The sequence below is a fragment of the Molothrus ater genome, chromosome 3 (genome assembly GCF_012460135.2).
Source record: "Molothrus ater isolate BHLD 08-10-18 breed brown headed cowbird chromosome 3, BPBGC_Mater_1.1, whole genome shotgun sequence".
NCBI classification, from domain to species: Eukaryota; Metazoa; Chordata; class Aves; order Passeriformes; family Icteridae; genus Molothrus; species Molothrus ater.
The window spans coordinates 108,115,752-108,141,893 of NC_050480.2; the positions used below are offsets into that span (position 1 = coordinate 108,115,752).

At 40.2% G+C, this 26,142-nt stretch overlaps 1 protein-coding gene across 1 annotated transcript in view; it reads left to right on the top strand.

Annotated features, from left to right (window-relative positions):
- Window positions 1–26,142, top strand: part of CLIC5 (chloride intracellular channel 5) — a 68,713-nt gene that overhangs the window by 25,809 nt on the left and 16,762 nt on the right. The window contains 3 exon segments of the mRNA XM_036381440.2: window positions 19,258–19,367; window positions 19,708–19,833; window positions 21,168–21,274. Coding sequence (XP_036237333.1) covers window positions 19,258–19,367; window positions 19,708–19,833; window positions 21,168–21,274 — 343 coding nt within the window.

The following is a 26,142-nucleotide window of genomic DNA, read 5'->3' on the forward strand; positions in this document are numbered from 1 at the left end:
AGCTGCAGGTTGCTTTTTTTCCAACTCTAGCAGCTCCCATCCAGTCAGGCTCACAGGTTGCTGTGTCGTGGTTCAGCAATGACAGTGAAGCTCCACTGTCCTCAGGAAACTTTTATTGGCAATACATGGCTCTGCTGAGGCTAATCCAGAACAGCAAATGTTGCTGGGATCGTTTGACATAACATCCCAAAAATACACAGGGAGCCTTTCCAGGAGAGCCCGCAGGAAGTACGTCTGCCCCTGCTCCAGGAGTTCATGTTGGTATCAAATCCTCCTGCCTGTGGCAAATAGGCTTTAATGGAAGGTTGTGTAAGGATTGTGTAGGAGAGCACATTGATCATCACAGCAACAATATCATGTAGTTCTTGTGTGGCACATAATTCTTCAAAATGTGGCAGATAAGAGCGAAATAATCCCAGCAGTGCTGCAGGGGTAACAGAAATATTATTTTGTTAGTAGTATTTCCATTGTTCAGCTGGGAGCTCTGGTAGATTTTTGAAATTACTCCTTTTTAACAGATTTGGGCACATGTTAAAGGGCTGTGACTTTATGTGTTAGTTTTGTACATGAATAATAGAAGGTTTCAGTGATAAACTTTTTTTTAAGCTAAGGTTGACTTAAAGTCAGGAAGAATCAGTTGGGATAAGGAAGGGTTTTGTTTTGTACTGGATTCAGTCTATAAATCTTACATGATGTAGGAAATGAGAGCCAGTACCTGAAGTGCTGTAGTAGGTACTTTGTGAATAGCTTGAAGTGATTTGTTTGGCACAGTAAAATTTCATGTGGTAATTTCCTTATTCCCTTTCCTTCCTTGTCTCTTGTTCTCTCCATTTTTTTGCTCATCTGTGTTGCTGACATGAAGTAAAATTCATCTAGATGTGGTAGCAGGGACATATATGTACATCTGGAGCTATGAGTTTAAAAAATCTGGGTTTTGTATATCTGAGGAATTTAATCAGTATCATGTATTCCTGGCATGATTTTTATATTAAACTTAAGACTTGGAAATTATTACACTGGAACAGAAGTAATTCAAAGTGTATCCAGCTGTGTTTTGCAGTTCCAAAGCCAGTAATTTTGTCTAATAATACCTAAGGGTAGAACTTAATCAAACTGATTGCATTTACAACATGTCATTGCTGTTTGTTGCATAACTTGATTGCCACTACACACATAAATGTAGAATGATGAGTTGATAGGATTTTTTTCTCTGACTCTTTTAAATTTAAAGATTCTTTGTAAATGAGTATCATTGAGAGTCCCTCTCAAGAATAATTTCATGACTTATTTTTTGAAGTGTTTATGATTTTACTCTTCTGTATGTATCTATATTTTATTAATGACGGTGTTCACTGGCTGAAGTCATCTTCCATGATTTAACACATAATCTTCTTTGATTCAGTGACTCTGATGCATCACAGAAATGTCACGGGTACAGTGTCATGAGAGGAGATGTGTTCAGAAAAGAAATTTGATCACAAAGCTCCCTGAGATGCAGTTCTCTAATAGACCTTAGCAAAGCTTTGCCATCTTAAAATGGCCCCTAGTGTTGTCAAAATCCAAATCAACATCTTTTTTTTTACTTTCCAGTCTATGAGCAAATGAGCACTTCAGCACTTTATCTTAATAGAAAGCAACAGCACAGCTGCCATCATTCAAGCCCTCTGATTTTTATTAGTTTTTATAATCTGTGAAAAGGTCCTGCAATGTGAATTTTACATGTTAAGCTCAGTAATATTTCCAGGTTTTGACCCAAATTCTCTGCAGGATTTCTTTATTTTTGTGCTTTCTGCTTCCTTCGGTGACCCAAGACAGGTGTTTCAGGCTCTCCTTACCTTGATAAAATGCTGATAACCAGTCCTTCTCTGGTGCCAAGTTTGTGCACATGTGTTGCATCTTCTCTGCTTTTCCTGCGTGTTCTCACACACAAGCAGACTCCTAAATTTATACCAGTCTTGTAATCCCCATGATTACTGTGCTGGTCCCCAAAGCAGCCTGGTTACTTCTTAAGAGGTATTCTATATCTGGAGCTCAAGGGCTTCTCCAATTTTTCCCCTGTGCACCTGATTTCCAAAACACATTAAAAAAACTCCTTTTTATGTATTTCTGGCAACCCTTCATAAAACTGAAATAAAGCACTAATTGAAATGCATTTCAGGAGGGCTGTGTTGTATTAATGCATCTGTAGGACAGTAGGAGTTGAAACTGCCCCTGCTATAGCTACTCTGGTGTAAGGACATTCTATTAAGGAGGATAAAGATGCTCAGATAGTGACAATTTGCTCTTCTAAATCCTCATCTTGGCAGATGCTAATTTTGTGTGCAGTGCAGATGACAGAAGCCCATGGCGTTCACCTGTATGTGCTTGCTGCAAAAGTTAATTAAAATGTTCAAGGCCTTATATTCAAGGCTGACACTGATTTTCATTTCCTTTAAATTCTATAAAACTTGCAAGGATATTATATAGGAGTAGTAAATTTCTCCCCCCCCTTTATTATGTAAATCCTGCTGTAAAGAAGCCATTTCTTAACTATTTCTGTTGCTTCTCTTGCATTTCATAGAATCATAGAATGGTTTGAGTTGGAAGGGACCTTACAGATCATGTGATTCCTACTCCCCTGTCATGGGCAAGTACACCTTCTGTAATACCAGGTTGCTCAGAGCCTCATCCAGCCTAACCTTTAATACTTTCAGAAATGAAGCATCCACAGCTTCTCTGGCCAATTTTTTTGTTTCTTCTGGTCTAAGAAAAACATCTGACTCAGGTCACTGTTCACCAATATCTCAGGTGTTAAAACCTGTTCATGATTCTGGGAATGGGGTTTGTGGACAGAGGAATTTGCCTGATTTAGTTGTGGCTTTATTTTCTGTTTCTCTTAACCAAGAAGATGCCGAAGAAGACTTTTAACTTCTGCTGCTGGTAAGGACATAAGTGTAATGCTCTACTTCTTGGAGAGGGGCTTATCACCTCTGAAGAGACTGTGCTGCTGCAGGCTCACAGTGGAGTTCAAAGTATGAGGAGCTAATCCTTGTGTTCTCCATCTCAGAAATCTGACAGCTGAGTTCAACAACTGTCTCTATTCAGAAAATACTGTTTGGCCTCAGTTTTAAATGTTCAGAAGATGGATTTTTTTGTGAGTGCTGGGTTTTTTTAATTCTTGCTAGTAAAACGCAGGGTGATACTAGAAATTCTCCATACTTCCTAGATGTTGATAGCAATTAAGCATCCTTAGATCCCAGTTCTGCAAAGGAGGCTGTGCAGACTGCTCTGTGCTTTGGCAGCCACCTCTGAACATGACTCTCTTTGCAAAACCCATTCCCTGAGGTAAAAAATAAATACAGGTGCCTTTTTATAGTATTTCCAAAGCATTGTACAGTCCTGGTCAGTACTTTGCAGGTGCAGAAGCTGAGGAATCATTGCCTTGTGCAAGGAGGGCCAGCAAGAACTCGCCTTGGTCCTGTGCTCTGTCCTCTAGTCAATAGCTCTTGTGTCCTTTGGGTTTTGTTCAGCACTTAGCATGACTGATTCAGGCTCGGTAATTCACAGTAAATAGCCCAATAACAAACACACAAATCATGCTAATCACAGCTATGCATTTTTACTTTCTCTTTTTGCCACTGCTGTTAGTAGGGAGGGATCAAGGTGGAGATTATCTTTTGACTGGGTGTTATAAATAACACACAGAGCTTATGTGTGTTAGGACATTGAAAAAGAAGTAGAGAAGAATAATTTTAAGGTTAAATATTGCTTAAGATTTCTCCTTTAACTAAAAGAGCAAGCATCACTTGACTGCAATATTAAATGTATCTGAGGGATCTTTTTAGTACAGTGGTAAGAGGTGTAACAAGACAGAGAATCACAGAATGGTTTGAGTTGGAATGGACTTACAGACTGTCTATTTCTAATCCCTCTGCCATGGACAGGGACACCTTCCACTAGACCAGGTAGCTCAAAGCCCCATCCAGCCTGGCCTTGATCCCTTCCAGGGATGGGAAATTCACAACTTCTCTGTGCAACATATTAATAGTTAAGGTCAAATGTAGTCAGAGTAGGAGTAGGCTTAATAGTAATTGTAAAGGTGATTACCTGTTGGAATGAACCACCAAAGAAGTCATGCCCTGTCTGCCTCTGCTTCAGACCAAGACTAGATATGCTGTAATGAAGCACACATAGCAAGGGACAAGAAAGGAATAAACACACCAGAAAATCTGCAAACCAGCAGGGCACTGCTATGGAGGAGGTGTTGACAAAAAAGAACAGGGCTTGGTTGAAGCAGAGAAGGAATCTTTGCTTTCTGTGTCTCTGAATGGCAGCACAAATTTGGTTGAGGCTAGTCTGACAGAAATGATGCTGAGAGGTTGCTTACGTGTCCTGGGTGTGATAATGGAATGTGATTAATTCAGGTGCTGGTTAAATATGGGATTGGTTATCTTATGTGCTTATCAAACCTGGTTATGCCAGGGCCAGACTTTGGAAGGGCCTCCAAAGGCTGAGCTGATGATTGCTGTTCCAGTACAGGTCAGACCTTGAAGATGAGATGAGGAAGAGCTAAACTGGGAGATACAAGAGTGGAATGCCCTTTCTGTCTGTCATTGCCTCAGTCATGCCACAGCCCCGTGCCTTGGCTTCATTCCCTTTGAAACGTTTGCCCCAACATCCATTTTCGTATCAGTGTAGTCCAGTAGCATGTCCAGGTAAAATTTCCCCTCTTTTCCCTTTACACAGATGAGTGACTGCAAAAGCTACCCAATCATCGTGGATTAACTCCTGACAAAATACTGAATTAATTTTCAGGTTGGGCTGGTATCTGTACAGCTGGCTGTGTATGGATTGCCAAGCTTGTCCTCTTCATGACATTTTAACACCCAAAAAAACCACCCTGAACCCTGACATCCAGGGCACGTAGCTATTGTTGTTCTGCCTGCTGGTGCGTGCCTGTACCTGTGTATTGTCCCAAACAAGTGGAAATCAGAGAAACCAGCCCCGATGGATCATTGCTATTGTTGCTGGTGTTTTTCTAGATTGTGATTCAATTTGTGTGGGTCAACAGGCACGTTGTGTTACTGCTTTCCTTTTGCTTTTAGCTGCTGAATGGGCAACTTCAAACAGATGCAAATGCATATCATGGGGGGAAATTATTTTCTTTCACTGCTCTGTGTTTTGTAATGAGCCATTGCTGCTGATTCAGTGTGCAACTGGAGACCTGTTTTGCTTGTTTATTTTATTTATAGTGTTTTTTTAAAAAGCTCTTCCTGAATGAAGAGGGATTGAATCATGGAATATTCTTGCAGGTTCTAGGTTCTCTCAGAATGGCAGTTTTAGTTGTTTTTCTGTGCGTAGTTCTTTTAAATGCCCAGGACATGCCAAGAGGATTCAGTGCAACAATGCCCTTAATTATTAAGCTTATTTTCAGTCTTCCATTAGAATTTGGTTCATTTTAATTCACTTTTCATTCTGATTGTTAACTCACTCCTGCAGTTTGACAAGGAATTGTGTTTTGTCCTTTCTTGTACTGATTTGTGCTAAATTTGAATTTTTGTTTTTGTTTTCTTTTTTATAACAATATCTCTGAATCTCACAGTTAAGCTCTAGATCCAGTCCTAGGACTGGGTCTTGCTTGAGGTTCAAAAATGATGTTTCCACTGCATTAAGCACTCTGTACTCAGCCTGGTCCAAGATGGAGCCACAAGGAGCTCCTCAGAGTGCACAAATGTGATCTTCTATTACATACTTCAATTCCATATTTACAAATCTTCCATTACATCTTTCTCTAAACACTCCATGAGTCCTCTTGCTATTCAGTCTCTACTAAAGGCAGGTGAACATGGATGTGGGAAGACTTGTTTCAGAGTGGGAAGCATCCCCTGCCCATCCTGGCCCGTTGGCACCAGCAGCCCTATGACCTGTGCTTGTGGGAACACCTTGTTCTCTGACTGAGCAGGATCTCTGCTCGATGCCCTCATGATTCAGAGTTTATCTCAAAACAGATGATTCAACAATAATAGTAAATCTCAGAAATGCTGACTGTAGACAGCTCCTCATGTCCAGCCTTGAAGAGCTGGGGAAGGCTGTGGCCAAGATGGGAGCTGTGAAGAAGTTATGTAACTTTTATAGAAAGTTATATATATTTTATAAAGTTATATAAATATTATAATCTTTATAAAGTTATACTTAGTCCCATGACATCTCTTTCACTCTAGGCACCAAGGATTAATAATTTTTTAGCTTATTAAAACTATTTGAATATTTATTTAACATTTCTTTTAAGCCATATGCAGGATCTTTGAAAGTGAGTGCAGCAGTAGTACTAATCACCTTGTGCCATTCTGCCAGAAAGAGTGATTTTGTACTAACAGATGCTTAGCTTTGCATTGGAAGTGTGAAATTATAGGATTTCTCTTACTTGTTATTTTTTGAAGACCTGCTGCGTGTGCTTGAGATTTTACAATAATAGGGGAAAAAAACTCTCCATTTTAGAGAGAATTGTAGGTAAAGATTTAAAAAACAGCTTATTTTTCAGACCTTATCCAGGTATTTGAGGAATTAGGCCTGGCTGTACACAAATGTATAGAAAATGTTCAGAAATTCTCTTGCCAAATCCTGGTTTCTCAATTACCTGATTAACCTGGATTGTCTCCAGAGAAGGTGGCACCTTCTGATGAACTTAACAATAAATGGATGAGGAGATTTAGAGAGCATGACCCTTGTGTCACACTCCATTTCTACCATACATTTCCACCATATCAAAAAGGATTTGCTTAATTTGAATAAAGCAGCTGGGTAACAATGGCAGAGAAGCAGAGTGGAGAGCCAGAGAAAGGGATGGGAGCTGGGGACAGATCCTTGGCTGCTGTCACCAAATCAGTGGTGAAGCCAGGGAATGGAGAATATGGCTGGAAGGTGAGGGGCATGAAATGAAATGAAATCAACATAGTGATTATTTTCTTGTGAGGGGAAGAATGCAAGCAGGAGACATTTGGGGAAGAAGGCTACTGCTTGCTTCTGAGGAAGCTGTGGGAGGAGAGAACAGGCTGGAGAAGAGTTCTGCTGTACAGCCATGCTGGAGTCACTGCTGGGCCTTTTGGAGGCTGCTCCACTTGGAGCACGAGGAATTTGGGAGTGATGAGAATAAAAAAAAAAAAAGATGATATTTGGAATTAACAGCATCATCAAAGATCCCAGAAACAAAAGGACAGTAAGAGGGGAAGAGGTGCTAGGGAAAGTGCAGTTGATTATTTTGATGAATAGCATTGAATTAAACTTAATTAAGCTTTGGTTTTGGGTTTGGTTGTTTTTGTTTTTCATGCTGTATAATAGGATAAAATGAAGTCAGAGGAAATTCACTCTGAGCATCAGGTAAAAATTTGTTTTGAGAAAATTATCAAAACCATTTCTTTTTAAAGCATTTCGAACTGGCCCAAACATTACAGACAAAGGAATTTAAGAAATCATCCTGCACTGGGATACTGAGCAAACAAGAAATGTGTTCCAGACTTCTCTCTTTGATCTGTTCTTTTATGTTTACAATATTTATCATACATTAAATTCAGAAGCCCATTGTACAAAAAAATACTTGTGAATTCTACTTTTACTAATGCACACACTTATTCAGAATTTCTCGGTAGCTTTTGGAAAGCACCACTGTTTATTTTCTCCATCATTTGATATTGAACACACAAATTGTTTTGCTTTTAGGTGGATCCCAAGGAACATTTACTTGCTGTTTGTGTGTATATCTTAGATTCTTGCTTTCACTGCAGGTATTTCTACTTATAAACTCAGAACTTGCTCTCTGTTTCTTGTTTAAGGAAATATTCAGAGGGAGTGCCATCAGAAAAGACTGCCTTGTAGTTCAATGTCCCTCTAATGGCTAAATATGACTGCATGTCTGTGTAGATGATCAGATGAAATACAGCAAGGAACAAAATATGAAAAGTAAAAAAAAAAGTATCCCCTCGATACTGAACTCTGTAATTTTTTCTCTGTGAATAGCTGGAAACCAGAAAATTTATTTATAAGGCATTTTTATTCTCAGGGCATTAAGGCTTGGTCCAAATACCAGTAATATTGTATTGACAATTAGTTTATTGGAGTGATTGTGGGTTGTGCTTGGAAGTCACACGTGGTGCAAACATCAAACATTAGACTGCTTTGGGCCTGTGGTTTGCTGGTCCTTTGCAGTTTGATCTGCTTTCAGGGGAAGTCAGAAACACCCATCACATCCTAGGATGGAGCTTCCCCCTGCCCTCTGCAGGGCTGTGAACTTTGGAGATGCAAAAGGAGAGAGGAAGGCCGGGTCCTGCCCACTCTGGGACACCTCCTGAGGGCTGCCAATTGCTCTTTTAACCCATTCAGTATTTTTATGATGTTAATAAGGTACAGAACAAGACCCCCAGGACACTTTATGGGATCAGCTGGTACGGTAAATGCACTTATCAGCAACACCCACCATCCAGACCTTTATTTGCAGTGCCTGCAAGTGACTCTCTTTCCTAAGACTGCAAATAAAGTCATGGAATTTCAATAAATAATTCAGCCCTGGATCTTATTTCAGGTTCAGCATTGACTTTCAGCACCTGGCTGCTGTTATTATTTGTTAGTCTGATATGCTGCTTAGAGGCATGGAAATTTGGCTGCTATTCACCAACATTTGCAGAATATGCTGTGTGGCCAGATTACTACCCCTGGCTCAGACATTTTTAACAGACATCCAAATTCCAGATGTGCCAGATTTAATTCTTACAAGAAAAAATGCATGTAGGATTCTGGTACTGTAATGGGAACTCTGCACAAGTCTTGTTTTGGAGAAACACCTGATTTGCACCTGATCTCCACTAGAAACAGGAATAATTTGGCTAGAATTTGCATTGCCTATGACACCTTTTGGCACTGATCTATCTCTCATTTTATTTTCAGCAGCTTCCCCAGGGGGAAATGATTTTTTTGGTATCTAATTAGCTCTCAGGATATAGAATCATCAATATCTGAAAATATTAAAATTGGTGCTTTGTGAATAGCTAAATAAGAGTTATTCACAAATTCTTTCCTCAGAGCACTTGTGGTTTTAATCATTTATTAGGAAGAAACTAGTGAATCCAAAGTATGACTCTGCTTTCACTGAAGTCAGTGGAAAATGTAGTGGGAATATTTTGTGTGAATACTGACTGTTATGGAATTAGATATGGTACATTATCACTGAATCAAGTAATTTTATGAGTTGGAAGGGACATTTTAAAGGTCATCTAGTTTGATTCTCCTCCAGTAATTAGGAACACCTTTAACTAGATCAGTTTGCTGAGAGCCTTGTCCAGCCTGACCTTGAACATTTCCAGGGATGGGGCATCCACCACCTACTCCATTAGAATATAACCCATCAGTGGGTGTGGCACCTAAAGGCAAAAACCCCAACAAGATCCTGCAGGCTTGAGCTTCCAAAATGAAGGAGCTGCATTATGGATATGCAGAGCTGAACAGGCACTGGTATCAAAATCTTGCAGGACAAGATCCTTCCAGTGCCTGAAGGGAGCCAACGAGAAAGATGGAGAGAACACATATACAAGAGCCTGGAGTAACAGGACAAGGGGAAATGGCATCAAACTGAAAGAGAGGAGATTTAGATTGGATATTAGGAAGAAATTCTTCCCAGTGAGGGTGGTGAGGCTCTGGCACGGGGTGCCCAGAGAAGCTGTGGCTGCCCCATCTCTGAAAGTGTCCAGGGTGGGTGGGACTTGGAGCAGCCCGGTCTGGTGGAAGGTATCCCTGCCCATGGCAGAGGGCTTGGGAATAGATGATCTTTAAGGTTCCTTCCAACCCAAACCACTATGATTCTAAGTATTTATCTTAATAAAACGGATTTGTGACTTCCTTGTTCAAAGCCCTTACTTCTTCCTGGGAGATACACCATTGTATCCAAAACAACCAACAGTAGCTGGTGCTTCAGCATCTCTATTGACTTTTACAAAATCGTGAGAATTTTCTGAATGCTGCTGTGTCCTGACTGCCCAAATCCTGTCACTAAGGTTCCTTCCAGTACTTGAACCCAGGTGCATAAATGGAACTGATAGATAAGGAAAAAAGATTGCATGTAGAACTGATGTGACAAGTTAGGTACCTTTTGGAAAACCCCAGAAAAGGGATGTTGGCTTCCTTGGGAGCAGGAGCTGCTCCCTGCAATGCAAACAGGCAACGCTAGAGGGGATTTTACTACCACTCTATGTCAGGTCTGTGCCTCTCCCAGAAACCCTTCCAAAACATATGTTATAGTTCAGCCACAGAATGTTGGCTACAGGCTGAGCAAAATCAGTGTTTGTATGATGCAAAAAGGTCAGGAAAGATTATGATAATTGTCCCCTCTGGCCATGAAACCTCTGAGTGAAGTTCTGGTACTGTCAAAGTCGTGGGCAATTGATTTCACTGGGGCCAGACTTCATCCTGTGCAGGTCAGAGGGAGGCAAAAGTCTGTGCCACCAAGCATCCAGCACTGGCAGCAGGAGCAGCTTTATTGTCAGAGTCACTAATATATACTGTTAAAAAGGATTTTTAAAACATTCTATGCCCCCTCTTTGCTCTGCAGCAAGATGAAATAAATCAAGACCAGTTTTACCAGCTTCTTTTGGTTTTCTTCAAAGCCTCTACTAGTGTGATGCAGATTACACAATCTCCTTAGAAAGCCTGCTTTGTGTTTCATTAGTGCTATAATTACACTAGTTTTTTTCCCCTCCTAAATCTTTGGTGTTGCAAATTGAGCAAAATACTTAATCCCATCCTCTGTGGGCATGAACAACAATGGATCATCATGCTCTTTGTGAAGCAGTCTTATGCATGCTTGAGGAGACTGTTATGTTGTAGTAGAGCAACACGTGTACTTCTCATTAACTTGTTGCTGTTTCCTGCAGAGGCACAGAGAGATGATTCACGTTGTGATTTACGTAAAACCTCCTTCACTTTTCCCTCACCAGTATTCCCCATCCTGCATTTTGTACATCACAGTTTGTTTTTCTGACATCTTACACCTTGAAGCTTATTTTGCTGAATTTCATTTAAGAGATTTCAGACACTTTGTTCCAACTTTTTAGCATCACTTTGAGTCTACTCCTCTCCTGGGAAATCCCAGTAACCTCTCTGTGCTTGTTGTTGCCAGGAAATTTTGTAAGGTTCTGTCTGTTCCTTCCTCCATTTTGCTAATGGAAACATTAAATATGACTCATCTTGTCACAGACCTTTATGGTACCTCTATTTGTTACATGTTTATGTGCTAACAGAAAACTTGATTATTGCTGCTCTATAAGTATCTTTTCAACTACTCGTACAAGCACTTTGCAGAGGTTTCATACAGGTCTTGTTTTTCTATTTTGTTAATGAAAATATGGTCTGGATTTGATGTCATAAACCTTACAGAGGTCAGCTCTAGGTACCTGCTTCTTCTTTCCTACCCAATGTGCTGGGAAACCTGGCAGAGAACAAAATGTACTTGGGTTAATTAATGTTATTTGTTCCTGATATGTCCATATTGTCTTTTCTTAGCAACTTTAGATTTCCACATTCCCTTGTGAGTTACTGTTACTCATTTTCCCAGTATCTTTCTATATGTTAAACTTATATAGCTGACATTTCTTGAGTTATTTTCTTGTTCCTGTGATGTCTCATGCACAGTGAATTATTGATGGGTTCCCAAAAAGCAAAGCTTTTAAAAGCTGTTTCCTGAGGTTGCATCCACTGGCTGGTGTGGGTACCCAGGATCCTGTGCCAGGATCCTTGTGAGTGATGGGAGCACAGTTGCTTTATTAAGTTGGAAAAGGCTCAGGAAGAAGTGTAAAGGATGATTGTTGTTTGTCCATCAAGCCAAGAATGAAACACCTGTATTTTCAGTCCAGTAAGTTCTGAAACACAGGAACTTTGTGTACAATCTGCAATGACAAGAATGGCCATTTTTGGTTATGAAGAATTTCAAGATTTTGCTCTAAATTGTGCTAAGTCTAAAAACCCCATTTTAAAACATTCACAGCATTACTGAACAGAGGCTGTGGTGAGTTTTCTGTGGGGAGGGAAACTGCAATAGGAATTTTAGAAGGAAATTTTGTCTGCTGGGTGGGCTGCTGGGCAGCCAGGAGCCCTGAGAGTCCTGCATGTTGTGACCTCCCAGGTTTGTGTGGTCCCAGCACCTTTCCCATCCCTGGGGGCTGGCCAAAGACCACAACTCCAGGTATATTCCTCAAGGTGATATGGCCAAAGCTTTCATGCATCTCCATCAGTATTTGTCAAATTCCAAGTGAGTTCCTCAAAGAATATTCTTCCAATGGAGATTTTATTTTTGAACACTCTGAATTTTTTGTGTAGTTGCTCAAGAAACTCACAGTCAGTGATACTTTCCTCTTACTGAGGCTTTTAAAATCAGCTTTTCATTTTGGGTTGCTTGTGGCATGATTTGCCAAGTGTAGAGAGTTGATACTTGTGAGAAGTCAGCTGCCTTCAAATTGTCTCACAAGTTCTTAAACTGTTAGCCACTCTGAAAATGTCAGCCTGCATTTAGCACCCATCCTTTAGCTTGTATTTTGCTGACATTAAAAGAATATAAATACAGGCTCTATGTGATTTCTTTCTACAGTACTGCTGGTGTTACTTAATGACTCTCACTCTTCTGGGGGCTTTTCCTTTATATGTCACCCTCTGAAAGTCAGTCTTGGTGTTCAGCAGTTCCTCACAGCAGAGCAGGCTGGAATATGTTCTCTTAGAAAAAAAAAATTGGTACCAAACTTCTTGCATATATATATATATATATTATATTTGGTGTAGGAAGTTTTGTTATAGTTCCCACTACTTCTGATTATCTAATATTAAATTCTCATTAGGTTGACCATATGCAAAGCTAAGTAACAACTCTACAAATATAAATGAAATGAAAATAATATCATGTTCTAGGGTGTCAGACTGTGCTCTTCTACTCCACTGATATTTGTCAAGTCATGGAACTTTAAAAGCAAGCAGAAGAGGTGATGGAATAGCACGGAATTCTTTCCATGTGATCAGACCATTCACCCATGTCTAGTCTGTAGTTTTCCAAGTCTAAACTGCGCATGACTGATTGGAGTTCTCAGACATCACAAGCTTTATTTCAGAGCAAAAATTATTTCATGCAAGAGCAAATACAGTGGCCAGTGACTCCAACAAAGCCCTTGAGGCAACTGGGACCTATTTGTGCAGGTTAATCCCTGTGCATGCAGCTGCTCTGCTAGCAGGACCTCACCTGATGTGGCAGATGAATCTAATCTTTAACTGTGAATATCCTAAACCATAACGAAAAGATTCTCTAGAAGAAGCCAACCTATAGGACTGATCCCTTCCTGTCCATGCTGCCCCTCATGTGGATATAAAAAGTTGAAAAAATCATGATTTACCAAACCTATAGATAGTATTTGTCATGTCCTAACTGCATGATGTCCATGGGGTCTCCAACCTGCAATTCCATCTCCTGAAAGTCCTGAACATCTCAAGAGTACAAATGCATCTCTTCCAAAGCTGCAGGGATCTGAGAGAGCAGTGGCAGCTCCTTGGAGATGCTCAGCCCTGCTCAGCTGCTTGGAACCCAGTGTGAGAAGCCAGCTCCCCTCAAATTGGCCAGCAGCACAGACCAGTTCAGCTTATGTGCATCTGAAATATATGCCTGTATGTAATGCCAAGCTTGGACAGCATTTTGGCTGGCTTTTGGGGAGCTGGCTAGAGTCTCACCACTTCATTTTTGTTTTCTTACTACCCTGACAGCCCTTCAGGCAAGGCTCTATTTTTGTTTGACATATATGCACATGGTCCATTTCCATGTGTGTGTGCTTAGGGACATATTCCTGCTCTATCTTGCCCTCCTTTGGAAGGCTGCTGCCCACAGCTTCTCCTAGCAAAACGAAATCTCGGGAAAAGTCCAATGAAGTTGAAATGCTGTACAGCAAATTTAGTCTTGTTTTTATAGGCCCCTGTTCAGGAAAGTACTTAAGTATGTGCTTAAGTCCTATTGAAATCAACAGGACTTAAGAACATGCTTAAAGTCAAACATATACTTCCTCTGAATTGGGATGTATTTCAGCACATGCTTAAATGCCTTCCTGAATCAGAGCCACAGTCAACAAGAGTGTCCTGTGATACACAGGGCTTGTGAGACAAGATTTACTTCTTACCTAAGACCTACCAGTGCTGCTCTATGAATGTACAGTTCTTAGCTTGCCTCTTGGTTGGTGGCACTCCAAAAAGCTCACTGGCTTTTGCATTTGGATGGGGAGGAAAAAAAAGACAAGAAAATGGAAAAAAAAAAACAAAACCTCTTACTAAAGCAATACCTTGGCATGTCTGATCTCATGTTGCAACCCATGTTTTTTTCCCTACAATGGAGATTTGTGCTATTCTGTGTGTGGTATAATTACTAAGACAGATTTTTTTTCCTTAATTGCACAATAAATAGGATATTTCCTGGCCAGCTTTGCGTTTCCATTAGGATTTTCACTTCCCATTTGGATTCTGGGTGTAAGGAGAGTAAGTGTCAAAAGGCAGGAGCTTTCCCAGTTTTAAAACAGAGAGGATGTAACCATGTGTAATGTGAGCCTTGAGTTTGATTGTAGGGATGATGAAATCAAATCCCTCCTTAATCTTTACTGGGAAACATTTAGGTGAATTAGCCTGCTTGTTTTTGTTAACTTGTTAAAATCCTTTAAAAAAAAAAAAGTGTTTTAATGCAATCAAAAATATCTCCTTGCTTTACCCCACAGTCTAACAGGCCCCTGGACCACGTGTAGAGTGACCTCAATGCAGTGAAAAATGAAAGGAGAAGGGGGATAGATAAACCCAAATACATTATTTGCCTGGAAAAACCACAGTGCTTTGCCATATGCAATTCTTTCCAGTGCTGCCATTTTTAAGCTAGATGCTTAGTCATTATTAATGATGGTGTATTTCTTTGAAGTTCTGTATTTTGGGAAAAACTGGAACTTGTCTTTTTTTCCTCCCTTAAGGTTAGTTAAATAATATACAGTTGTCTCTGTGTATTGCATGTACCAGTTGGTGTATTTTTTGGAATATGTGAGGAAATTTATTCCAGTTATTTCATTTATAGCAAAGTATTAGCTTGAACTTGAGAAGAGCTCCTTGTTCACATTGATCAGCTGTGCTGTGCAGTGGTTGGAGGCTTTTGATACTGCCATGACTTCACAGAAATACTTGACACAAGTTCATAAAATCACTAAGACTATTTTTTTCTCCCTCCTGAAACCACCTAAATTTTGTTAATTGATAATGAGTTCATGCAGCCCCCACGCATGCACACAAATGTTTTTAAGGTTTAAGTAATTCACTAAAAATAGCTGAACTGTTTAAGGGGGAGCCCCTTATAATTAATAAAGGAGAACATGTTGTTCATTCTTGCCATTACTCAGATAGAGGGAAGCAGCTGGTCTGACAGGAGGCTTTTCCTGATGTGGTTGTACTGAGTTCCAGGGCAGGACCTTGCATTGCTTAGTGTGAAGGACAGAAACAGCTGGAGACTAAGTAGAAAAGCATACTTTTTGAGTAGGTAAACTAATAAAATTGTGTTTGTGGAAAGCAATGGGAGCAGAAAGTGCTGTTTCCAAGATGGAGAAACATAAATCTCTAGAAATTCTCTCTCCGCAAACTCCAGACTTTTCTGTTGCTGGGGTCCACATTCATCTCACTTAAAACTAAGGCACTCAGTGGATGCAGTCAAAGTGAAAGGTGGACAGATTCATCTTTCAGATGTGCATCTTGGCCTTGCTCTCACAGGAGACCTTCCCTTGGGCACCTCAGTTAAACTTCAGTGGAGTGAGTAGTGGTTGGCCAAAGAGTCTCACCCAGCAAATCCTCAAATCTATTTTACTTTTCCATGGTCACTATGGGAATTTGCCTTTTCAGGTGAGGCTCTTCTCAGTTGGGAGTGCACTTTAACAACTCTATCTTCTTTATCCTAGTGCCCACAAAGCCTCAAATCTGTCCCTAGCTGCAGTCTTTTATTCAGAATTGTCAGCCTGTCCTTAGTTGCAATCATTGTATCAGAAATATCCAATATTACTGGCAGGGAGAGTGCATATGTCACCAACTTGCTCCATTTTATAAGTGCTTCATCACTTTTACTGTGTTTCAGGGAAGCTGCATGAGAAAGCTTTTGTGAAAAACAGCGGGATTAATGGTGGTTCTCCAGCTTGTCAATTATATGTTCCTTTCTTTCCATCCACTGCTTGAGTTCTTGATCTTGATGATGGTATTATTTAATTCCTGCCTTTCTGAGCCCTTACTCTTGGACAAATATGTAACAGATTTTCATTTAGGCACTACTGGAGTGCTTTAAGAAAGCTTTTTTTCTTTGAACCTCAGAGTGACTAAGCCTGGCAAGTTTTCTTTCTCATCTCCTCCTGGTAGTTAATAGACTTCACAAGGGATCTCAAAACACTCTGATAAGCCTTTGAAGTTGTTACCTACTAAGGTTTTGCTCTTTATGAGTGCTGAACGTTGAATTACTGACTGCTGTTAGAGGCAATGAGAAAGGATTCACAAAACCAAGAGTGCCTTGCCTATAATTTCCACAGAAAAAGAGCTGAATATAATAGATAAGTTGTGTTGCTAGGGAGATTTTGATTCTGTTCCCTCCTCTGTCACCAGTTTGCCTTGTGATTTGTGGTAGCATTTTCAGTTATGCCAGTCACATGAGATCAAAACCCATGAGTCAGTCTCCACCCAAATCATGAGCCGGGCTTCCAGATCCCAGAGCTTTGAACAGAGATCATACTGTACTTTTTCTTTAGTTTATCTTTTGTTTTTGAAATTTCCTCTGCCTATTCCCAATCTGTCTCTGGCAATAAATGTTTCCCATTGCTTTGGAAGTGTTGAGAAGGAATTTTGACCATTGGGACTGTTGGAGGCCTCATTTGACCTACACAAATGATTTTATTTTTGATCACCAAATCAATCTTATTTCTTCCAGATTTCACAACTTTTTCTATGACTTTTTTTCTATGACTTCTACATCCCTTAGCCCCACACAACACATCATTTCTGTTTCTCCCCTGTCATTATCATTCTTCCAGGCACATGGTGTAACTCTTGGGGATGTCCTTTGCTAAGAGTTGGACTCAGTGATCCTTGTGGGTCCCTTTCAACTCAGCAGATTGTGTGATTCTGTGATTCAGCTGATTCTGTGACTCAGCTGATTCTATGATTGTGTCATTCAGCTGCTTTGTCCCTCCTTCAGTCCTCTGGTCTGGAGATGGTTTTCACCATTCCCTTGAAGGACAGAGAACATATAAGATGCAAGTCTGGATAATCCTTTATCTTTGCATGAGAATAAACAAATGCAGACCAGGGAAATTGTGTTCCTGTGTCTTTCCTGAAGAAGATGAAATTGTGATTTATGAATAAGATGGTGAAAAAATCAAGGGGAATTTTGGTGTCATATTGCTGTTTTCTCCCAGGCGTTTGCCTCTTTTCCGGAAGGGTAAGAAGTCAAAAGCTCCTGGCAAAGGTTTAACAACCAAAATCCAAATCAGAAAATGTGATTTTGTAGTAAGTATGGCATGCACTATGGTGGTCCCTGGTATTCCCACGGTGACATTGTTGCTGTTGCCATGAAATTTCCAGAACAGACCTAATGATTAAATCCATGACATTTTGCAAAACCGGACTACTCTCACCTCAGATAGATGGGAAATGCATCCTTTCTTACTCATTCTCATGCTTTACCACTCTTTCACCCACATTGTTGATCCTTGCATATGCCATGTACCAGACATATTGCAGATCCATAATTTTCCAAGTAAAACTGAAGCCAGACTGTTCCCCCCTATAATCAAGTACCTCTAGATTCTGAGTGCTTGAAACTGAATCTGAACCCAGATCAAATCTCTTTACATAGCTCTGAATTCATGTCAGGTTCTCTCCAAGCCTTGAATTCACACTCTCCACATAGTTTGGTGACAGGAAATGTGGAATTTGTTTTTAAATCCAGAACTGTAAAAAGTTGCATTCAAACATGAGAAAGACTCTTGATGTTCACAAGAAAATCTTTTGGCTGAACATTTCACAAGCAAGGCCTGAATTTGTACCAAGTGGACATGTCTCAAGATGTTTCACAGAGCTGCAATAATTAGAAGGGGTTCATTCTTTAAGACAGAGAAATGCTACCTCACAGCTTGAATATTAATAAAAGAAAATTTATGACAGCCAACCAAGTAATGTAATGATTATAATTATAATAAGTAATATTGTCTCCAAAGGAAAAGGCCATTTATCTGCTTAGCTCTTTCATCAGCCATTTTCAGACACACACTGTGCTTAAAATGCACTTATGCAATCCATGTGAGTCAACAACGGAAGGCTGGTTGCTTCACCAGGATTATAAGAATCTTTTAAACACAATGGTACCACAAATTAAAATGGAAATCTATCAAAACAATTATCGTCCTGAAAGCTTTGGCCACAAGCATGATTATTGTAGAAGGATGTTGTCCTTGGCCACAGCTTTGGCTCAGTTCAGCTGCTGTTATTTGTATCCCTCCGTGGCTCAAAGTTAGAATTTGCATGGCTAAGGACCATAAATTTTTAGAGGAAAAAATAGGCTGTTCCTCAATGCTAACACTAGCAGTTTTGTGTTGTGTAGTGGTTTGTAGGCAATTCATTAGATACTAGAGATAGGAACAGACTGAATGTGGTGGCTGAAGCCTGCCTTGAACCTCAGAAGGATTCAGATGGACATTTCTGTCTGGACCTTGCTGTTTGTGTCTGAGGCAGTTGTTGATGTGAACAAGAATGAACTCCATGAACAAGAGTGAACTCAATGTCCAGAGTTTTTAGGTTTAACTCTAAAGTACACGTTTTAGATAGTAAAACAGTGAAGCAGATACTGAGCTGATATAAACTGTGGTCTACAGACTTAAATAAAGCAGAAATGTGTGTCCATCCTGTCCATGAGACAGGCAGTCCTGTAGGGATGAGAGTAGTTGAAAGAGCACCCTGGATGTTGCTTGCCATCAGCAAGGGGCGCATCTCCTTAGGGATGTCCTCAGGAGAGGCTCCATGTTGCATCCTTGAGCTCCTGACAAGGGCGGAATCCTGCAATAACTCCATTCTTGTGTTGATGATAAACTGTATTAAATAACAGGCACTGCTGGTTATTTTTAAAATGCTCATTTTTCTTTCACCATTCAATTTTCGGTCTTGAGGGAGGTAAAGGAGTAACAAATCTGAAATCCATTTTTCCTTTCCCCTTCCCAGGCTGGTATAGATGGAGAAAGCATTGGGAACTGCCCATTCTCCCAGCGTCTCTTCATGATCCTGTGGCTCAAAGGAGTTGTGTTCAATGTCACCACTGTTGATCTGAAAAGGTAAAAATTGTTCTGTTTAATTGAAAATAGGTGTATGACCTAGTGTTTCCACTATAGAAAGACCCCTCCAAGTTAAATCAGATTTTTATCTGGCCTAGAGAGCCTGTGGTGCACAACAAAATAGTTGGGATTCAGGTTTGGCTGTTGTTTTTATTTTTTTTCTCACTTGTGGAATGTTTTTATATTAAACAGGGTGCTTGGGGTAGTTTCAAAGTCTTCCAACCACAAATTACTGGAGAGGAAAAAAAAAAGGCAGACTGATTTTGTAGGAACTATAAATATCTGTGCAACTACCCGACCATAAAGATTAGTGATTTCATGACTTTTTCTCTGCTTGCAGAAAGCCAGCTGACCTGCACAATCTGGCTCCTGGGACCCACCCACCTTTCCTGACATTTAATGGAGAAGTCAAGACAGATGTTAACAAGATTGAGGAATTCTTGGAAGAGATTCTTGCACCTCCAAAGTAAGACCTTCAGATATTTTTTTCAGTCAATATTCCATTTCCTAGGAATGAAAGATGTCCTAAGAAGAGTTCCTAAAAAGCACTCCTTCCTACAACCTTTACTTACAGGAGTAATATTTATTTATGAAACTTGCTGGCTTCAGTGAGATGACTTCCATGTGTGAAGGTTACTTATGTGACTAATAACTGCAGAATGTTTTCTCTGTACACATTTCAGGATGCCCTTGTATGCAGAATTAAGGAGATCAGTACTAGAAAAAAATTGTAGGGGTCTGGTGGCCACATTTTGCAAAGCTAAAAATAACTTGGAATAGATGCTGAGAATTGCCACACAAAATATCTGTGCCAGGAAAAGCATTTTACAGTGAACAACTAGAGGTTTCTGAGCTGTATGGTGTGTTAGGAAGGTTGGAAGGGCAACTGATTACAGAGGACGACAGGCTCGGGAGGCAGAAAAGTGCTCATTATTCTAGTCAAGAAATGACAAGAGCCCATAACTGGAAACTATAACTAAACTAATTCAGGTCAGGAATAAGGCCCAGATTTTTTCAGTATGAAAAAGGTACCAATGAAAGGTTTAGATTTACCAGATATGCCTTACTAAGTCAAACATTTTGGACTTAATACAAGGATAATGGAAAAAATAAATAGTTGGCTTGTGAGTTGGACCTTAGAATCTATGAATCCATCAAATTTGGCTTGGTTCCTTAAGGAGCATTTTACCTCCAAGTGAATCAGCAGCTATAGGCCAGTCCTGAGGCAAGAGATCCGGCATTTAAATTTTCTATACTCTGCTCCAAGACCACTGAAGTCAGTAGGAGTCATTAATTTGTGTTTATCTTTCAAATCAATATATTCCTTCTCACTAAATGTCTGTAAAAAGCGATGTGGAGACTGGAACATTTATGTTCCTTCACATGGTTAATCCTAACACCCTTTGCTATTGCATCCTGGAGTACATTTTCAGAGTAGAGGATTAGACATGGCTGCCATTCATAATGGAGAGATCTGGCTGCCAAACTCCCCTGCACCTTTCTGGAAATTTATGTTTCCTTCTGATTTCAGGCTGATTTTGGATTGTGGTTACCTAAAGCGCGAGTGCAATTACCTTTGTCTTGACACCATCCCTGTGTAGCTCCCCACATGCCTGCCTCCACAGACAGATAACAGATAGGGTTGAGAGGGTCTTGCCAAGCTGTTGTTTTGAGATAATGAGTGTTAATTACAGTTCTTCACACTGGAGGGTTTTCTCTCTTCTTGTAAATTATATTTGTAGCCATGGCTGTGATGCTGGTAACAGGATGTTGCTCTCCCCACTGCTTTTTCCTGTCCAGGTACCCCAAGCTGGCTGCTAAGCACCGGGAATCAAACACTGCTGGAATCGATATCTTTTCCAAATTTTCTGCATACATCAAAAACACCAAGCAGCAGGATAATGCTGGTGAGTATTACCATTGCCAAATGTGCCAGGGAGTTTGTGTGCTTAGAAATGGAAGAATTTTGCCATTCTCTCATCTTTTTTTTTTTTTTGTAAACTGTGTTCAGATGACATCAGGCACTGCTGCTGAACAGCTTGAGGTGGTTGGTTAGCTGGACTCAACTCACATGTCCACAGTTGAATTAACTACATCTGTAGTAGTAAATAAAAGAGCCTCAGAGTGTTTGGTAGGCTCTTTACCAACAGCTATGGCATGACTCCTGTCCATACAGCCCAGCTCCCTCACCAGAACAGGCTCCCTAACTGCTTACTGAACAGACTGGCCTGTGCTACTTCCTCCTCTGCCCCAGCACTGCTTAGAGGAGTGTGTATTGCACTCTGTAAGCTCCAGATTTTCCCTCACATTTGTTTATGAAAAGAAAGAGTCCCCCAAAAGCCAGATGCCATTCATATTTATATGCATCCCACACTGTCTTCTTAATGAAATTGCTGTTCTCCTCCGCATTCCTTTCCCCTCAGAGAGGCAAAACTCCAGCGAGTCTGAGCTCCTGTTGCTCCATAAAGCTGTGGATTTACACATCCTATCCCTTGAGATGATCTAGTACAATATTTGCACTCATTCACTGATGTACCTCCTCCCTTGTATTATTGCTTTCTCAGAGACATAAGGCATGTTGAATACCATGGGCTTATATCATATCATTCAGAAAACACCAAATTTTGCAGGTTCCAGCTCTGCCACACATTTCATCTGTGCAATTATATTTCATTGCCTGGGGCTGACCTATGAGATAAAAGTGGGTAAATGATGATTTATGTAAGATAACTATCTCTTCTGTAATATATTTGTGTTGTTAACAGAAGGAAATAATTATAGTGCTTCGCTTCTCAGTGATGCTAAAAACTTTTTTGTCTAATGCTAATGGGATGCTCAGCTAACCTTTATAGGAAGTTGTAAAAGGAAGATAAATTAAGAGTTAGACTAAATGGATGTAACAATGAAAGTAAAATATTCTGGCCATTTACAAGGAAGTTTTATGGTCTGCTGTGCAACTGTAAATCTTCAGCTGTGCTACCCCACATGCACAGTCCCAACTCTTGCTTCCAGTGGCTGCAATATTCAAATCCCTGGGCTCACAAGGGCTGGCATCTCCAGCCAGGAATAAATGGTTGTCCTAGAGGTGTCTGCATCTGTCCATAAGCAAAGCTGCAATTCAAGGTCTGATACCCACTATGGTGAGATAAGGACGCTAACCCCACAAGGCACTCCACATTTTCAGAAGCTGCATTATGATTAAAGAGAGCTTTCCCTAGTTCTGCATAACAAACTCTTGGTTTAGGTACTCTTGTAAATGACAATTGAGCACACCAAAGTTTTAGAGACTAGAGCTTTTAAGCTGCAGGAGAGACACAATCTTTGCTCCCTGCAAACATCCTCACTCCATTTTTGTTAGCTGGTTCCTGCTCCTGTCCTATCCAGACACTGCAGTCTCTGCATGTACTGATGCTCAACTTTCCTCTTCAAAGTAGAGAAAAGCTTTTAGCCTAATTTTATTACAGCTGGAGTGCTGCACTGCAAGGAGAATAAAGCAGACATGGGCAGAGTGGAGCTGGATCTTTCTATCTATAACTATGTTCTTTCTGTCAATGAAGTAAGGTCCCTGTGACTGTCAGTGCAGACCTCAATTTCAGCTGAGTAATTGACTGTCAGTTTTCAAGGGCTAAGGAAGAATAGTTTCTCCCTAATCCCAGGGATGTTTTATTCACCTTCTGCCTGGTTCATCTGAACAACAGCAGTTTTTCTGAAGGCTGGTTTGGATGGAGGAGAATGAGTTAGTCATAAAGTAGCTGTCTTACATTTCTTGAGCAGTAAAAAGACTGTGCAAAGAGGAAAGGAGAGCAACACTGTGTACATATTTCCTAATGAACCTATTTATTTTTGATTTGTATTTAATAATTTTTTTGTAAAATTGCAACACTGATTCAAAAGGGATCTGGGGCTCTAGTTCTCATCTGGTGTGCATCATTTTACAGCATTATTTAAAATAATAGGATAGAATCACAGAATCCCAAAAGACCTGGAGTCTGGAAATCTGGAAAAGACCCTGAAATCATCAAGTCCAGCCTTTGATCATGACCCTGTCAATTAAACCATAGCACTGAATGCCACATCCAGTCACTTCTTGAATTCTTCCAGGGATGGTGACTCCAGCACCTGCCTGGAAAGCCCATTCCAATGCTTAACAGCTCTCTCACTGACCAAATTCTTCTTGATGTCCAGCCAGGCCTTCCCCTAGTACAGCTTGAGGCTTTCTATTGAAGTAAATAGTTTTTATATTGTATTAATATTATAGTCTATTCTATTTATATGTTAAATAAATTTTATACATTCATTTTAATGTATTGTAACATTATATTGGTATTGTATTATATCTTCTATTTCTCTTAATATTATTATATTATATTTTTATTTATCCTATATAACAGCAGAAGTAGTTGTATATAGTTCTGTGACAAAAAACCCCACATTTTATAAACATAAAATATAATTAGGTGAAGTTCTTTTCCCTGTCTCCACATGAGCAGGTGAGATCCAAAAAGAACAGAGATTGCTGCTTGTGGTTATCATAAATGTTTTTTGTAGCTCCCAGCTCTGAGATAAAGGTTATATGTGTCTCATAGTCATCCTCTGTATCTGTTCCTAGCTCCAGCTGATTCCAGTGCTTGTGTTAATTTGGAAAGCCACACCAGTGACTGGAACATCAGTTGCACATGATCAAAACACAAATAGAAGAAGAGTTGTTAGTGAATTAAAAATAGATTATAGAACCCACATTGCTATATAAACAATAGTTTTCATTTCTTTTAATTGGCAATAGAGGCTAGGGGATGGGGGGCAGGACAGCAAGGTGGTTAAAGCACCAAACATCAAGTTGTTTAAATTATGTTCTCTTAACTCAGGAGTCAGGGAAGTGAATTCAATAATGTGTGGGATATCAGGCTGGGCATTTGTGGCATCAGCCTGTCTCTGGCTGTGAGAAGTGTGGGTTAGGTGTCATTATGTGTGACCATTCCTTGTAGGGTACTGGTTTAGGACAGGTCTCGTGGTGTGTGCAACGTGAGCTCTCACCCCAGCCTGGGGCAATTACAGCTCTGTGGAAAAGTTTCATGAAGTGGTTGGGATAATTAATGATATTTGTGCAGTGTGAGGGTACTGGATGTGAGAACTGATGGGAATCTGATGCACACCAAAGAGAAGAACAAGCTGCTATCACTCGTAGCAGAGTTTGCAGCCAAGGCCATGGAGAAGTGTCACACTTCAGGTGATGCCACTGCTGGCTGTGTCACTGTGGTATTTCCTGGCCTGGGAGCACTGGCAAGATGGCATTGCTAGCACAGCCTTTACATAGCTAAATGCTTTTTTTTTCCCCCTGATAGTGGAAAAGTCAGTGAGGACAAGAGATTGGTAAATCCTTGTTTTAGTGTGCGTCTGAGTCCTTGTAGCTGAGTGAACAGATGCAAGGACACATTTGTAGGTCTGTTCCTGAGATTCTGACACCCTCTGCTGGCAAATATATGAATGTATAAAGCAGCTCTGCACAAGCAGCTTTACAATCAGGGCGGAAACATCCCCTTACCAAAACAGGGTTCTTTCTGTCAAGACAGTTTCCTCTTACAAATGTAACATTGTCAAAAGAGAAGTGTTTCATAGTAACCTATCAATTTTGACAAAGTTTTCATGGAAAAAAATTATGTTTTTTCTGCATGAGTTAAATTTACTTTGAAGTCAAAATACTTTAGCATTACAGAGAAAAATTGTGATTTTTTTTTTTCTGGATTCATGCAGTACTTCATTAGCCACACACAGTTATGTTTTTTGCCTGGCACAGAAGCAGGTGATAACCTTCTCCTGCAAGTCTTCATGGCAATATGTTATTGATCATGATTCATTTACTTACCAAAGGTATTTGGCAGCAAGGCTGCCCTGATTTAATAGTTCCCTGAATTTCTGATTCTTTTTTTCCATCTTTGTTTTCCTAACTTTTCTGTCTTATAATATAAAAACGTTGAAAGTTTTGGAACAGGCTGGTGAGGGCTGTAAGCCCAGAAGCAAACATGCTCATGCCATATCAAAGTCCTACCACTTTTAAGCTTCTTGAAAGGGAAGGAATTGATTCCAGATTCTCAGGATGTGGCAAGCTGTGTTTAAAGAAAGTGTGTGCATTTATTATTTCAAGTCAGTTCAATCAGAACTCGATTCCTTCCACCCCCTGTGCCACTTGATAATTTTATAACAGGCCTGTTTGAAGGAGTCTTCTCCTCATTGTGGGATTAGATCTGTGTTTCAGTAGCACCACTGGATTATTCAGTTCTCTGGCTGTTGTCACCAGGCTTCACCCCTTGTGCCTGAAATGGCAAGGGCTCATTCACACATGGACAAGAGCCCTTGGGAGGGTTCAGTGCAGTAGTCTTGAAAATTATTTCCTGGATGCTCTTGCTCAAGTTTTCATGGCCGATTTGAGAGTTTTTGATTGCTTAGTGATTGTTTAATATCAAGAAGGATGTCTTGTCTGAGCATAGGAAAGTAAACTGAGGTCTTGTGTGTTTACTTTCGTTCCTCTGGTTGATGCTGAGCAAGTCACTCATGCTCTGTATGGTCACCAGGGAAGCAACAATTTATGTATTCATTGGAGGAGGATGAAATCTAATTAATTGGAATGCTGTGTACACAGTCAGTATCCTGCTTATTATTTTTACTTGCGAGACTGTGTGCTGCAAACCAAGGGGACAACCTGGGGTAACCACCCATTAACCGTCCCGCCCAAAATTGTGAGTTCTTTGGCTCACAGAATGAGCCCTTTGATTTCATG